The sequence below is a fragment of the Sturnira hondurensis genome, unplaced genomic scaffold (genome assembly GCF_014824575.4).
Source record: "Sturnira hondurensis isolate 20B ecotype Veracruz unplaced genomic scaffold, ASM1482457v3 Scaffold0001872, whole genome shotgun sequence".
NCBI lineage: Eukaryota > Metazoa > Chordata > Mammalia > Chiroptera > Phyllostomidae > Sturnira > Sturnira hondurensis.
In genome coordinates, this window is record NW_028074503.1 from 14,416,685 (window position 1) to 14,432,445 (window position 15,761).

The 15,761-nt window shown below is 51.5% G+C and overlaps 1 protein-coding gene across 45 annotated transcripts in view; it reads right to left on the minus strand.

Moving 5' to 3' along the window:
- Nucleotides 1-1,960: 1,960 nt before the first annotated feature.
- The window catches only part of CELF4 (CUGBP Elav-like family member 4), a 292,825-nt gene continuing 279,024 nt past the window's right edge, over nucleotides 1,961-15,761 (minus strand). For 27 of the 45 annotated variants that reach the window (XM_037033432.1, XM_037033545.1, XM_037033415.1 and 24 more), the window contains 2 exons: nucleotides 12,276-12,447; nucleotides 1,962-4,150 (listed from right to left, as the gene is read on the minus strand). In XM_037033432.1, the coding sequence (XP_036889327.1) occupies nucleotides 12,320-12,447 (128 nt within the window). In that variant the 3' untranslated portion in view covers nucleotides 1,962-4,150; nucleotides 12,276-12,319. Of the gene's footprint in view, nucleotides 4,151-6,126; nucleotides 6,214-12,275; nucleotides 12,448-12,867; nucleotides 12,944-15,761 lie in introns of those variants that run through there. The other 18 variants (XM_037033273.1, XM_037033257.1, XM_037033264.1 and 15 more) reach the window with 4 other exon arrangements.

Here is a 15,761-nt window from a genome sequence, read left to right on the forward strand (position 1 = left end):
TTGTGTGGGAGCGAGATCCAGCTCAGGATAGGGAAAAAGACCCTTAGAGAAACCAAGGAGATGGGAGCTATTCACTGAAAGGTCTCAGTAAACAGTTTCTCCTCAGAGGAGCATCACAGAGGAAGCAGAGGAGAAGGGAGAGAAGAGAAGAGTACAAGGGGGCAGATGAAAAGCAGGAAGGCCTTTGACAGTGCCACCCTCCACCAGGCTGGAGGGAACCGGGTCCAGGGACCACCCTCGGGTAAGACTGGGAGAGGCTGCAGCTCCCCTGACGCTGCCACAGGGAGGGTGCTGTGGCCCCACAGGCCAGAGCCAGCCTGTGAACATCCACGCGGCAGCGAGCCTTGAGGGGAGACTGAGGTATCTACCATGGAATACCTTTATAGCTGGGATTTGTTGAGAAGTACTCATGAGCTGATGATGGGCGCTGACAGTGGGCGGTGAGTACATGGAAGTTCTGTATGCAAGTATCTCTACTTTTCATTAAGTTTGAGATAAAAGGTTTATAATAAGAAGCCTTTTAAAAATAGACAAGTTATAAAGGAATTACATACTGCAGGTAGAGTCCCAGCAGAGGAATTTAAGCCATAGAATATAAACGCAAGTTCACGAGAATAGCATCTTGGGTTTTCTTAACACCACAAACCAGGGATTCTTAACCCGGGGATGATGAATGAGGTGCAGGGTCCCGCCCCGGCCCTGACGGTGTGCAAACTGACCTGATGGTTTTCGGCAAGCTTTCGAGGACTCTGTGGCTTCCCTCCAGAGGCTTTAAGTCGTCTTCTCTCTCAATTGTGCCCTGCCTCCATTCGTTATTTTGAATGTGGTTTTTAAATAGAGTTTATTTTCTAGAACTGACTTAGTTGTATATAGGCCCTGTGTTTTCATCCCTCCTCTCAGTCAACCGTGCCTGGATCAAAGCAGAATTTGGTTGACCTGCTTCACACCCCAAGCCCCTGGGGGCAGCTCCGGGACAGTGCAGATGGGGAGGCCTGTGCCAGAGGGAACAGTCCACGTGGGGAGGTGGACACCCAAAACCAGGAGCTGCCTGGGGAGAAACCTGAGGCCCCCTAGGGTCCAGAACAGTGACAGGGACAGCAGTCCGTCGAGGTCCGTCCAGGTTTGTCATCCTCTGGCAGACGTCTTTCAGATGCAAATGTCCAATAAAAACCTCAGTTTTGAATAGTGTGAGGCTTAAAACTCAAAGACTCTTAAACTCTTAAAACTCACATCACCTCCAAAGACGATGACGCTGTTCCCTCTTCTCTACCTCTCCTCCCCCCACCCAGTCCAGGTTCACGTCCTTCCTCATCCAGAGCCCCTCATGCTGCATTGCCCTCCTTCTCAAACCTCCTCCGGCATCAGGGTTCAGAGTTCTCTCTGTTGTGACAGAGAGGTGGGCAGCACCCCAGAAACCTGGCCCTCTGTGCTCCCTCCCACCAGAGCCCCACTCTGAGGGCGCCATCCAGAATCCTAGGTTTCCTCCATCCATGCAAACTGGCAACCCAGTGGGAGGTGAGGACCAAAAGCAAAGTGCTTGGTGGCAAGGTTTGGGTCATGTCCTCATCCTTCTTCCTTAACCGTGGTCTCTGCCTCAGCCACCTCCCTTCCCAGTACCTCCCAGCGCTTTGCCTCCACCCACACTCAGGCCAGGTGGCCCCCCAGTTGCCTCCTGTTAGCGAGGAAATGGGACCTCTCTGTTGTGTCTGGGCCCTGTGGCCATCCCTGCCAGGGAGCCAAAAATACCGGTTAGCCGTGAAGACTTTCAGAGACACATCAGTGCAGAGAAATGTTTCTGAAGTGTGGCACAGGACCTCCTTGGATGGCTCCCATCACCTCCCGCAAAGCCCTCCACACCGCCTGGGCTGGAAACACGGGCGGCAGGCAGACTCCACGGGCAGAGGAGCCAAAGCCACTCCCATGGCCACTTCCGCAAGGCACAGCAGGCCGATCCCAGGAAGCACAGACCACTGAAAAGGAGTCTTCTTTTTTTTTTTTTTAAACTGTGCTTTATTTAGGGCTAAGCTGGAGAAAGCGTCATCCAATAGTTACAGAAGGTTACAAGGAGTTTTAGGGAGTCGAGTGTGAAAAGAGCAGTTGTACTGAACTGCGGCTGTTGGTTTGTTTGTTTTTTTTTTTTTACAACATCTGGACATCCTAAAAGGAGGAGCCAAGAGAAAGAAAAAGAAAAATGTAAAAATAATGAACCAACAAACCAGAAAGAAAGGAAAGTCGGGAGGCCCAAGAGGAACCAGACCATTGTTTTTCTAAAACAAAAAAGGGAAAAAATGGCAGGTCCGCGAGCCCTCTGGTCTCCAGCCGAACTGGATGTCAATGAGGGGGGGGTACCGAGGCAGAATGCCAAAGCAAGTCTTCCCAACGGTGCAAATAAATTATAATAAATATGTTATACTTTAAAATATATGTGTTCTTAAATAAATCAGTGTTTTTTTCTGATTCTGAGTTTTTTTAAGCAATGTCTTTTTTAACTGCTCTAAAGTCATTTACCAAAGATAAATATCGTGCTTTCATTAAATAGTTTTCCTTGTTTTTTTTCTCTATCATTACAATTAAAAGTCCTACAAAATATGCAAATTTATTTACAGAAAAACAGAGCCGGCATCATTTAAACATCCCTGTTTTTCAAAATTCCTTGTAAACAGTTTCAGAAATTCTTCAAAGATTGTTTATTTTTCTCTCTCTTGTTTAAGGTTTTTGTGTGTGTGTGTTGTTTCGTTGTTTTAAGATGAAAGTTCCCAGGTCTCCCTTGCCCGGAAGGTCTCTGGAGCAAGCATGGAAGGCGAGTGAAGCAGAAGGTGTCCAGGGCTTGCGGAGAGCGGCGAGCACGCAGCTCCGGAGCGAAGCGAGGCGAGGGCGGCGGCTGCAGCTGTGGCGGGACTTCCTGCCCAGGGTGGGGCCTCCACCAGCAGGGGGCAGCCAGGAGCCCACAGGTCTGGCCAGTCGGCCTGGCCCTCGGGGTCAACGGTGTCGCCATCTGACAGCACTCGCGGGGAGAAGGGATTGATGCTCAGTCTAAACTCTACAAAAGTACAGTCCTACAACATCTGGGATTTTAGCAGTAACGCTAACTTCTATAAGTTTTTTTTTCCTTTTTTATTTTTTTTATTTTTTGCTTTCCTCTAATTTTTCTTCTATGATATAGGTATTTTAAACTTCTCCTTTTTAAAATTCTGTACAACTATTATGTTTTTAAGAGGGGGGGGAAGAGTTAGAAGCATTTACAGACTTTTCACAACAATTCTCTTGCCTTGTAAGTCCTTTTTTCCCCTCTTTGTTTTCTCACACTTCAAGGTTAATGAGTTTTAATATTTTTGTTGCTTTCCCCCAATATCCACCAATTGGTTCTTCTTAACAGCTCCCTCCAGACATACAATACAGAAAACCATAGGAAAGTCTCAGACTTGAATGAGGGTAATCAAAGCGCCTCTCAAAGTATGAAAGAACTATTATCTTGCTGTTTTAAAAGCATTTAAGCATTATTTTTCTTTTTTGTGTGTTTTTGTAGTTTTTTGTGTTTTTTTTTTACATTTTTTTTTACATTTTTCATAGAATCGCTCTAAGCTGTTTCAAGAACAGCCAGGAGGCAGGAAGGAGGTCCCCCTCCGTTCCCCCTCTATTTGACATAGAGCTACACATCTGCAATAAAAAGTTTGGTCCTTTGGTCCCTAAATAGCTAAAGGAATGACAGATAGAGATGCTCAGCGGCGGCCTCCCAGCCGCCCCCTGGGGACCAGGCCCCGCCACACCGCTCACCCCAGCCTGCCTCAGGCGTCCACGGGCTGGAAAAGCCCCGGGGATCGGTAAGCAGCGTCTCTGTCCAGTTCCCAGCCCTTCAGCCTCCCCGTCTGGTCTCAAGTTATTTTGTTTTAAAAGTTGCCTTTTTTGTGTGTTTTTCTCATTTTTCTTCATCTTCTTCTTTAAGTCATATGTATTTTCCCCCAAACATGTGCCCTCTGAACTCCATAGACGCTATACTTTCCTTGAAGAAATGTTACAGTCACAGAGTGTCTGGAGTCCTCAGCTTGATTGATATTGGCTGATATGTCAAAGGTGTCATCCAACAGTTCTCATTTATAAATAGAGAGAGAGAGAGGTTTGTTTTTTAATGTAGCCCGTTCAGCATCCTGCCCTAAAATGAAGAAAATCGGGGCTGATTAAGCCAAGAGAGGAAACACAAAATGCATCCAAACACCAACAGGAACCTGCCTAGGGGTTGGGGGGGGGGGGGCTCTGGGGGGATGGTGGGAGGGAGGGGAGAGACCAGTATGAGAATTAGTCATGATCATGATACATAAAGAAGAAATCGACTCTTCTGTTCAGAGTGAGAAACCTCTGGGAGGTCTAGTGGTGGTGGTTGTTGGCTGAGGCACAGCGGTTGGGAGAGGGGTCTCGATTTGGGTTCCTTTAGAATTCTGAATTGGGGGATGGCTCGGTCTAAGGGGACAATTTGGGACTGTGGCATACAAATTCATAATTAAACTGATCTCTGAGGGAGCTAGCCCAGATACAATATGTATACAAAAGCCTAGCAAACGAGACAGCAAAAATCTAGCAGCCCAGCCCACCCCTCCCCAACTGAGCAAAAAGAAGAAAAACCCCTGACGTAAATTTTACTGAATCCTTGCCCAGTTTCCAGCCACCCACTTCTTTCCCGAACTCCGTAACTATTTGCGAGGCTGTGTATATATATGTATATCTGGATATATGTGTAGAATATATTCACCTGCACATATGTGGATATACATGGATATGTGTGTATGTATATGCATAGATACACACATACACACACACAATATTTTTCTCATACATGCCAGGGAATTTAGAGGAAATTCAGAACTTCTAGGGGGAGGATGGGAGATCCTAACAGAAGTTAGAACGGATTTAATCATCAGACTTAGTTCTCAATTTTCTTTTGAATAGTGGCTTTTTGGTGTTTCGTTTTGCTTTTAAGGAAAAAAATCATGATCTGACTAGAATCAGAAGGAGAATGCTTAATCATTGTGAATTAACAAATGAGACTCATCTCCATTCTAGCAAGCAGCTTCCACTTATACATGGGGGTGACTGGTTACATCAAGAGAGTTAGAACTGCCAAGCCCCCAGTCGAGGGGACAACGTCATGCGTATATCAATCCATGCTGGCAGGTTTTCACACTGTTGATTCAACAAACAGCAAACCGTACACAGCAGTCTAAACAATTACAACACCAAAGAAAATAATAATAAAATCAAAAAACACTTGTCAAGGACCCTTTTTCAGTTGTAAACAAAAAGGTGCATTTTTGCCTTTGTCAGGACTGTTTTTTCCAAACCAACCGAAAAACCCTCCCAAAACCCCAGTCCCCGGCCTCCCCGCCCCACATTTAATTTAGCAGAAGTAGCTACAATACAAACCTTACAATTGATAGCAGGCTCTCTCTCAGAGGCCTCTGGCTTTGGACTCTACGTTTTTGGTTTAGAAATTTTTTTTTATCATTCTGTTACTGTAGAGATTTCGTTTTTGTGTTTTTTTTTTGTTTTTGCTTTTGAAGTGAGATTGAAAATGGCCTAACTGGAAAAAGACCAGACCCAGGAACATGTCAATTGAAAAAGGCCCCCAAATTTCTAGAAAAAAATAAAATCACAATATTTTCAAGTGCAAGTAAATCAACCACGCATTTTTTAAGATGTTTTTGTTACTTTTAAGAAAAAAAATAATGGTTTGCACAGTTAAATGATCCCATGTTCAATAATTTAGGAATTCATCTTTATTTTTACTATTTTTTTTTGTGCTTTCGTTTTTGGTTTTTTTTTCTCTATGTGACATCTAGAGAAGCATAAAAAACGCTGAACAAGAAAAACCAAACAACAGAAAGTAAAACCACTGCAAGCACCAAGAACAAAACAAAAATGAGCACAGCAAAAAAGGGCGTGGCAGCACAAAGGTCAAGAGAATGCACGTGTGATCATGACTGGCCAATCATCGACTGATACAACATCCAAGAAAAACGCTCCAATCACAGCACCTCCACGAAACTTGACGGCAATTGTCATGCAACCGATTCTTAGCCTTGTTACATGACGCCATCATGTCACACTGTGAACTTTGAGTTGATTTGAACTTACGGATGGGGGACTGTTTTCTCCACTCTCATGTGATTACGTGAACTTTATTCCTAGCTCAGCGCGAGACTGTGGTGGATTTGACTGGCCCTGGTTGGGTTGTTGGAATTTGATTGAATGACAAAAGAAGAAAAGATTTATATATATATTTATATATGTAGAGAGAGAGAGAGAGAGAGGACAAGAGTGTGGGCAAAGGGGAAGGAAGAGGCAGGGCAGGGTGGAGGGGAGTGTGGGAGGGCAGGGAGAGTTGGGTAGAGGGTGAAGAAGGGCAAGGAAGAAGTTAAAACAAAATTAAAAGGAAAAATATTTATACAGCACCAGACCACAGCATCAATCTAAAAGCTCTGATGAGAGAACAGCAGTCAAATCATAAGAACTGAAAAGAACTCAAAGGGTGGAGGAAGCCGGCAGACGGACGACATGGGCACATCAACACACACGTACACGCACAGCTGTTTATGCAGACACATGGTACACTGTGAACACTAGCAGAACCTCACACAGGGCCACTATGGGCATCCATCATGCGTTGGGGAGGGGGGCGTGGGCGGTTTGGCGAGGGGGCCAGAAAAAAATGGAACAGCCCCTCGAACCACCTTGGCCAGCAAGCAGATCGGGGAGCACGTCTCTGCTTTTTGTCACCCTTGATTCTTTCTCTCCCCCGGGCGCCGAGCTCTCCTCACCTCCCCAGCCTTCTGTGGCTTCAGCCTGTGGACCAGCAGGTGGGGGCTGTCAGGGGGACCCTGACTTGCCAGGTAGGTCAGAGGCTGGCTAAGGTGACTGGTGGATCCATGAGGTCCATCCATGAGGCACTTTGCTGTCACTGTACAGTCCTCACTGGCAGCAACGCAGCCCTCCCACCCTTCGGGTCCCTTTGGCCACCGTCCCCAGAGAAGGGTGTCTCCACTCCAAGAAAACCCACTGTATGATGTTATGATTGTCTGCCTTTCCACTCTGCCTCAACCCTCTTTCCTCAGAACCTCCAGTGAATGAACATGTTTGGCTTTCAGATTTAGAGGAAATCACATCAATGTTCCTAGAAATCTACAACCATGCTCTGGTACTGTAGATTTCACTTCAAGATCACCTCACACCCTGTGCTAGCAAGGTGGCCTGTGGGGACCAAGCAAGGCTGCTTCTGGGCACATGGAGTATATAGAAGGCTCTGCAGCCGTGACCCACGCTTAGGTCATACATAAGACTGCAGGGCACCCTGCAGGGTAGGCAAGACAAACCAGGACAGTCCCCAGAGGGGAGTGCTGTGGTCCTGGGTCTCCAGTCTCTGTTGCTGCCACTTTTGCTCTGCTGACCTCCCTTACTCCACCTCCTCCCTCTCCATTCCCCACAGCCCTCCACATACGGCTTTCTAGGCTGACCCGTCTCACAGGCCCTGGCTGCCTTCTTTAATGGTGCAGCACTAGGTAGGCCAGGCTAGATTCCCTTCTCTATCAAGCATTATCAAATAATGCCACTTTGAATGGTCTTCTGCACTCCTCACAGCTTCATGGTCCTTAGCCCCCAGCCATGGATCTGGGTGGAGGCAGGCCCCCAGGCATATCCCCTTGTCGTGGTTACCCTTGACCTTGCTCCCTCCCCCTCCACTGCAGCATTCAGGCACCAGGTCTATCTGCAGGGCTTCCTGGCCACCAGGCTTCTACATGCAGCTGCAGCCAACTTCCACTCTCAGCTTTGTTTTCCTTCAAGGGAAGGTGGAAGGGAAGTCTGGGATGCTGAAGGGTCAGTGTGGATAAGCTGCAAAGTAGTTGAGAGGTGACTTATTTAAGCCCAAACCCGGCCTCCAGCTCTGCCTTCACAGATCAGCTCCCCGCCCCTCTTTCTCCCCAGACCCCTGCCCGACCCGCCTGACCAAGCCAGGCCCTTGCTCTTCCAGCATGCCACCCTCCCCTGCTTTACCAACCCCCCTGGAAGACAGCCCTTAGACCCACCCAGGATATCCAACTGGCAGGGACCTTTGGGTGGGAGAAGAGGCCTAAGGATGGAGGAGGGCAGTGCCATCGGGTGTCAGCTATGGCAAGTACAACTCAGGGACCCCTGGGGACCCCTCCTTTCCCCTGCTCCCAGTCCTGAGCACCTCACAGACACCCACTCCTCCCCACTCTGCTGTGTTCCTCTGCCTGCCCCCAGCTTTCCTTCATCTGCCCTTCAGTGCCTGGCACTGTCCTGGGTGCCGGGGAGTCCAGCCTGCCTCCCACACAGCCCTTCCTTAATGCTCAACCCAGGAAACTTTCTCATACACTCATCTCCCACACTCACTTGGTCCCAGCACACAAACACACTCTCACACTCATTCAACCCCCAGGGAGCCTGCCCCAGTCCCTCATGTACACAGCTGACCACTCTGTTCACTAGGGAACAGCTGTGCCTCTTCCTGCTGGGCGACCCTTACTGGCCACCCTCCTGAAGAGCCTCACAGAGCACAGCCCTGCGGTGGGTCACTGACTGACCCGCGTGGGGGAGCCTGAATCAGGCCTGGGAGGCTCCAACTCATGGCCTAGGGGAGGACACGATGTCCAGGCTGACCCAATTCAGATGCCAGGTCGGGACAAGGGACTTTGGTGTTCTGGCTGATGGCTGTAGACCTGGCCATGTCCATGATTTTGCCCATTTCTCCTGTCTGTTCCCTTCCTCTTAGATTCCTGGCAACGAGTTTTTGGAGAAACTCCCACTTGGCACAAAATAATGACCTCAAGCAACCTGAGGGGCAGGGGCAGCAGGAAGGCCAGGAACCCAAAGGGGAAGGAGATCTACAGTCTCAGGAGACCCAACCCCATTCCACTGACCAGAACCTCACTTCAGGGAACCACAGCCGGACCACACACCCCACAGCCACCCTGCTGGGGCTCCTCCCCTTCCCCAGAACCATCACATTCTCACTCTGACTTGGCCCTGGCCACCAGGCCTGCTGCATCTTCTGCCTTCACCACTGCGGTGGCCAGCCTTGGCCTGGAGATCCGTGGCCCTGTCACCTCTTTGCTCCTAGTGATAGTGTGCCCCTCAGTCCCCACTCAGGCTAGCCCTGCCCTTCTGAGCACCTAGGATGTATCATTTGTAAATATCCCTTTCATTAACCTGTAAAACTGTGCAGTTTTTAGCTGCTTTTGCAGCTGTTTCCTCCCTTGCTGGCAACTGCATAGCAATCACTTCCTGCTGGAATCCCCAAACCTGCCCCTTATCTTAGCCTCCTCCTTCTGTGACAGCCTCTGACTGTCTTGGGGTGGGAAGCCCGAAAGTACCATGTTAAAAAGCCATCTACGTGGAAGTTAAAGGCCAACTTTATCATAGAGTTAGTAGGGAGGAGGTAGTCAGAGGGCTGACCCCTGAGAAGTGGGATGTCTCGACACGTCCCTCTGACATTCAAGACACTGTGGTGGGAGGCTGGGGTAAGGACAGCAGTGGGGGTTACCATTCTCCTTCCTTGAAGGGGCTAAGAGCACAGCCTCTGGAACAAGGTCCCTGGCTTCAAATCACAGCACTACTGCTCAGTAGCTGACGGGAAGGTGACTTCGGGTGATCTCTCTGTAAAATGGAACTAACAGTGCTGTGTACCTTCTGGGCGGTTGCATCTATGTTCTTATATCTCACAGTTCGTTCCCATAGAAATGGTGCCTAATACGTGATAAGAACTGTGGGAAAGTTTGCAGTTTCCACCTTTCTGGCCTTTCTATTCTCTGGTGGAAGAACCTATTTTGCTGTTTAAACTACTCCTCTCAAGCCCCCATCCCAAGTATGACTGTCAGCTGGCTCTACCTTGAAGGCCACTTCTGACCTCAAGTCTCAAATAACAAACCTGCTTTCCTCATCCCTTCCTCTGGGAATTTCTCCCACCTAAGGGCTCTACTCCTGCTTGGGTTTTCATTACGTCGAGGTCAGAAGGCTGACCTTAACCTCTAGGAGGCTAAAATAGGCTGCTTTCAGAGAGCCCAGAGGCCCGTCACAACCTTGGGGCACTACCCTAGAGCATGTCCCCTCTTTAAAACTCTCGGATGACTCTAACACCTTGCTTTCATTAGTAAGAACATGGAAGCCCAAGAAGGGAAGCACCCCACCCCATCATGCCTTAGACCTAGAAAGGGCTGCTTTCGCTGAGCCGAGCCGCCCCACCCCTCCTATGGAAATGCACCCATCTGCTGGCTGTGTCCTGAGGTCTGTGTGTGCACAGAGCCAGAGGCTCCTTGTGGGCAGGATGGTGACCCAGCATGGTATCCAGTGCCTGGCCCAGGAAGGGGCCCACACTCTGAGTGAACATGGGTATTTGTGTCTTCACACAAGCCAGAGATGGGCAGGGAGTGGGAACTCGGGAGGCACGAGGCGGGTTTGGTTTTCCAGCCTTGCAGAGGGTAGAGGCTCAGCCACCCCATGCAGTGGAAACTGAGTACTGGCAGCTGCTCCTGGCTGGATGAAGAGTGTGCTGCTGGCAGTGGTGGGATCTGAGGGGAGAACGGGAAACTGCAGACCTCCAGCTCCAGGCCCGGAACCTCCCCTGGAATGTTTAACTCCCACGCGCCTGATTTGTCTCCCAACCCCTCTTCATTTCCAGGCATGACAACCCTGCTCTTTCAGTCACTTGGGCCAAAAGCCAGGTGTCATCCTCGACTCCTCTTTCTCTCACACCCACCCCTCATTCATTACAAATAGCATCCTTGGCTCTGCCTTCCAAGCATGTCTGCAACTCGGCTCCCTCGTACCACATCAACTGCTGTCAGCTGGGCTGAGTGGTCCGGGCACTAGACTTCTGCTTTGGGCTCTGCAATCTATTAACACAGCAGCCAGTGGGCCTGCTGAAATGCAGGTTAATCACATCACTCTCCACTCAGAGCTCTCCAGTGGCCCCCACCACCCAGCCCCCCATTTCCGAGAACAGGCCTAAATCCATTACAGTGGCCTGTGGATCCTCCATGAGGTGGCCCTCCTCACCTCTGGGGCCTCCTCTCTCACTGCGCCCCTGTAATTACTCCACTCCCACCACCTTGGCCAGCTGTTGCTCCTCGAACCCGCTGCCCTGCCCTCACCGGGCTGGGCCCTGGAAGGGAAGACACACTCCTGCAGACACTGACAGGGTTCCCACTTCCCTCGTTGAAATCTTGCTTGAATGCCTCTTTCTCAACAAGGCCTACACTGACTCCCTGATTTTAAGCGTAACCAAGGACTCTTGACACCCTGTACCATTTACTCTTTGACCACATGCCGTTGTTTATTCTCTCTCCCCCCTGCTTAGGACAAGGATTCTTACTGGTCTGACTCTGGCTGAGTCCCAAGTACCCACCTGTACCTGGTGCACAGCACACTGAAGGAATGGAGGGGCAGAGGACTGGGCAGCCTGTCTGTGGCCTGAGAATGAGCTGACCCTGCAGGAGCTCACACCAAGCTGAACGTGGACTTCTCATGTCCTGGCGCAGCTGCCCCCTCCCCGCTTCTCCAGGGAGCCTCCTCCCCCAGGGGAACAGGTAGCCTGCAAGTCCAGCTGCCAGGCAGGGCCCCGACTGAGCGGAAGTGGTGATGACTGCCCACTCATCATGGGCTCTGTAAAGCAGGCAGGGTAAGTGGGCCCCAATGCTATACCTTCACCATGCTTAGCTTCTGCCCTACCCAGTTTTGTTCTTTGGTAAAGTTCCCTTTGAAAAGTCCTGTCCCTCCTCTCCAGGCTGAGCTTTGAGGAATTGGAGGGGCGAGGGGATCAGGTGTCTAAAGACCACCAGCTCTCCCAGAAGGAGAGCTGGGGAAAAGAGAGATGGCTTCTGGGAGAAGGCCTCAGCAGAGGGCTACAGCTTTCTGCAGGACCTATTGTGCTGCCCCCAAACTCTCCCAGCCCTGAGCTTGCCACCTGGCAAAGAGGATTGCCAATGTGGACCTCGGAGACGCAGGCCCAGGCCTCGCCCCACCTTCTCAGAACGCTCCACCCCCAGCTCCTTTTGGCTCTGCGGCCAGGGGATGGCCATGCCCATGTCTCCCGGATGACCACCGCTCTGCGCCTGCCTCTAGACACTGGGTGATGAGCGGGTGGAGACGGGCGCAGCGGGTCCAAGGCACAAGCCCCGAGGGTCCAGCCCACGGAGGTCCGGGAGGCGGCGGGTCCGTCCGGTGTCCCCTCCCTCACCCCCCGTCCCCGCGCCCCGGCAGCCTCCGGTTACCTGTGCGAGTCCTAGTCTCCCCCGGGGGACGCTCCCGCCGGCGCTCAGTACGGGCGATTGGCGTCTTTGGGCCGCTTCAGCTGCACCTTGAGCCTCTTCATGCCGATCTGGAAGCCGTTCATGGCCTGGATGGCGGTCTGCGCGCTGGCCGGGTTGTCGAAGCTCACGAAGCCTGGCGAGACACGAGGGACGAGGGCCTGGGTTTCCACTGGGCCGCGGGGGCCGGGAGGGGTGGGTGGGGAGAAGGTCTGCGGGCCGAGGGCGGCCCCTCCCTGCCCCCCGCCCGCCTGCGGGCGGAGGCGGGGCGCGAAGCTCCTCCCCCAGGGCCCCGCCCCGGCCAACCTCCCCCGAGTCCCCTCCAGCCCGCGTGCGCGCGGCCCCTCCCGGGCTGGGAGCTTCCGAGGCTCCGGGCCTCGCAGATCCGCGGGGCCAGGCCGGGCCTCCCAGCTCCACCTCGGCTTCGGGCGGCGCCCTCTCCCCCGAGCGGGGAGCCCGCGACGCGGCGGGGCTCGGACAGGCGCCCGCCCCCCACCCCGGCCGGCCCCGGCACCTCAGCCCTCTCCTGCCGTGGGGTGGGAGAGGGCGGACACACCTGAGGGTGGAGTTTATTGGACACTGTCCTCCCTGACAGGAGGGGGCCTGGCAGCGGGAGGGCACAGGGTGCCGGCCTGGGGAGAGAGAGGCGTGCGAGGGGGCGGGAGGGAGGCACCCGGAGAAAACGGTTTCGGGCCGCCCCCTTCGCGAGTGCCGCCCGGGGAGGGGAGGGCAGAGGCGGGCAGTCCTCGCGGCCCCCCACCCCGCTCCCGGTCCTGGCCGAGGCTGTCCCCCGCCGGGCTCCTGGGGGACTCTGGGGTTCAAGCCAGACGGACTCAAGTTAACCCACCACCTCCTGCCCAGGGGCCGGGCATCTCCCTCTTATTCGGTACAATTCCAAGCCCAGGGAGAAGGTGCTCTTGCCCTGGACTAAAGCATACGCCAATTAATGTGTCCCCTATAAACCCCCCATAACATTCATAATAGCATTATAATAATAATAGTACAAATTAACACTATTAGTAAAAATCAGTGGAGAGCCTGCAGAAGTTTTTTTCACCCTTTCATTCCTCCCAACATTCCAGGGTGGGATATAGAACCATCCATGGCTCCCAGTCACCTACTGAAACACCAACTTCCTGAATGGAAATGGATCAGGTTCCCAAGATGCATTTAGAAGTCACCTTTCTGAAAGTGCATGCCTCTCCTCGTAGACTACAAGTTACATCAGCACTTCCCAGAATGGCCCTTGAAGGTGCTCCATGAGAAAGGGGCTTCTGTGGTCAGGTAAGCTTATAGCCAGGCCCCTCTAGGACAGTTCAAGGCACAAATAAAAACACCCACCTCCCACCCCAATAAATAAAACTTTATCTCTTTGTTTAACTTAGTATTTCCTGAAATTTATTTGACTTAGAGTCCTTTTCTCCTGTAAAATCTGCCTTTTATTTATTTCTCCTGTAAAGTCTCCTTGCAAAATATCTGAAACTAAGCTTGGCAAAGTTCCCAGGCCATCCTGCAAACCTGCCTCGTTTGGGGTGCTCGTCCAAGAATAGCATTAGACATATAAGGGATAGATGTATGGACCCACTGAAGTAGAAGCTGTCTGCTTGGTTAATTGTCCCTGGCACCTCCCTCGCTCTCCCCTGTGGCGGCTGCTTCTCCCTGTTTACCTTGCCCCAGACACTTTCCCCATGTGGCTTCTCTCCTCTTCCTTTTGCATCCTTCCAGCATTTGCTCATATTTGCTCTTGCGGCACCGAATCATCAGAGATGGGGGGGGGGGGGTGGTGCGTGCCTGTGAGCGTACTCAGGAGCATGTGAGCTCAGATGGAACTGGTCTGAGCCGGTCCCAAAGCAACATAACCAACATCTGTATGAGTCCATATGCCAACATAGATAGGAGTGATTTAGGATTATCCGTAGTTGAAGATTAGTGTGAATAATCCTCCCACCTCTTCTCGCCCCCTCCTGGCCCATCTCCTCTGATGGCTAGTCAAGTTGTTAGCAGAGCAGACCAGTTTTCAAATGCGTGAAACGTGTCTGTTATGTTGCTCTCTCCCAAACAAAGCGGGGGGCGGGGGGGGGGTGAACTAAAGCCTCTTTCCCTGTGGGGCCTGGATAGCCTAACTGTGGGTGGCAGGTTACACCCCTCCCTCCTCCTCTGGCCCACCAGCACGACAGGCTCTGACTCTGCCTGGATACCTGCTACTGCACTTGGTGGCTGTTTTTGCTAGGGAGGAGACAGGAGAAAGACAAAGGGGGCTGGAGGTGCTTGGTGTAAAGGGAGGGGCAGCCACGGAATGGGGAAGAAAGGGCCGAGAGGTCCTGGAGGAGGGAAGGCCAGACTTGGTGGAAGAATGTAGAGTCTCCAGAGACCCAGAGGTTGGGAAGGACTCCAGGCTTGAGAGAACCTTTCTTCCTCATCTAATTTTAACTGGCTAGCATCTGGGCAGGGGCTTGCCCCTGACTGGCAGGGCCCTGAGCACCCTCTCTCAGGGTTACTGTCTGCCTTCCCCAGAGTTCCACACTGAGAAAGTGCCTGCCTCCCAGACCCTGGGTAGGAGTTCCCCTTGGTGTCCTTACCCAGGCCTTCTTCATCTTAGCAACAGTTTGTGCTGCACATATGGTCACAAAACCTCGGGAAGATTCTGTTTATGGTTATAAAAAGCAAGCGGGAACTTCGAGAGATTCACTTGAACACAGGACCCCATTTACAACAAAACGGCCCATCTTTGGGGGAATATAGAGAGATCTAGCACTTCTTGAGGGTCCACTCTTAGCCAAGCCCATCACGTACACACCCTCTCACATAACCTCAGAACTTTTCCGAGAGCAGATAGCTAAGGCCCCCCGTCTCACAACACGTGGACACTGAGGCTCAGAAAGTGAAATGACTTGCTCGTGAGTGAGTGCTAGGGTTGGTTCTCACACAAAAGGCCTCTGGGAGAGTTGCAGAAGGCTCAGGTGCAAACCAGAACCCAAGAGGCTTAAGGAGAAAACGCTGGCTGGGCAAGCATGGTGGACATAAAGCACCAGAATCTCACTCAGGAAGAGAGAAAAGAGCCAGAGTAGAGGTATTCAGAAGATTTTTTTTTAAGTAGAGAAAAACCGTGGTCCTGGAGAATTTAAATGGGCTAATGGCCAGGTAGTGGAGGCTCTACCTGGGGAGGTAGAGCCTATTTGGGGAGGCTCTAAGGAAATGCCTTTGAAAAGCTGGGTTGCTCTGACATAGGGGCAACCCGGGACAGCACAGATGCACCAAGGGTATGGCTAGAGACCAACCCTGCTCTACCCTTGGTGCTCAGCACTTTGTGGGCTCCTAGGGGTCTTCTTTGATTTCATGTACCATTTCAGGCTTACTTAAAGAGCAAATGCAAGGATCTCTAGTTTGTTGTTTTTACATATGTAATTATGATTCATCAGAAGAAATACTTCTCAAGCAGGGGGCAGGGTG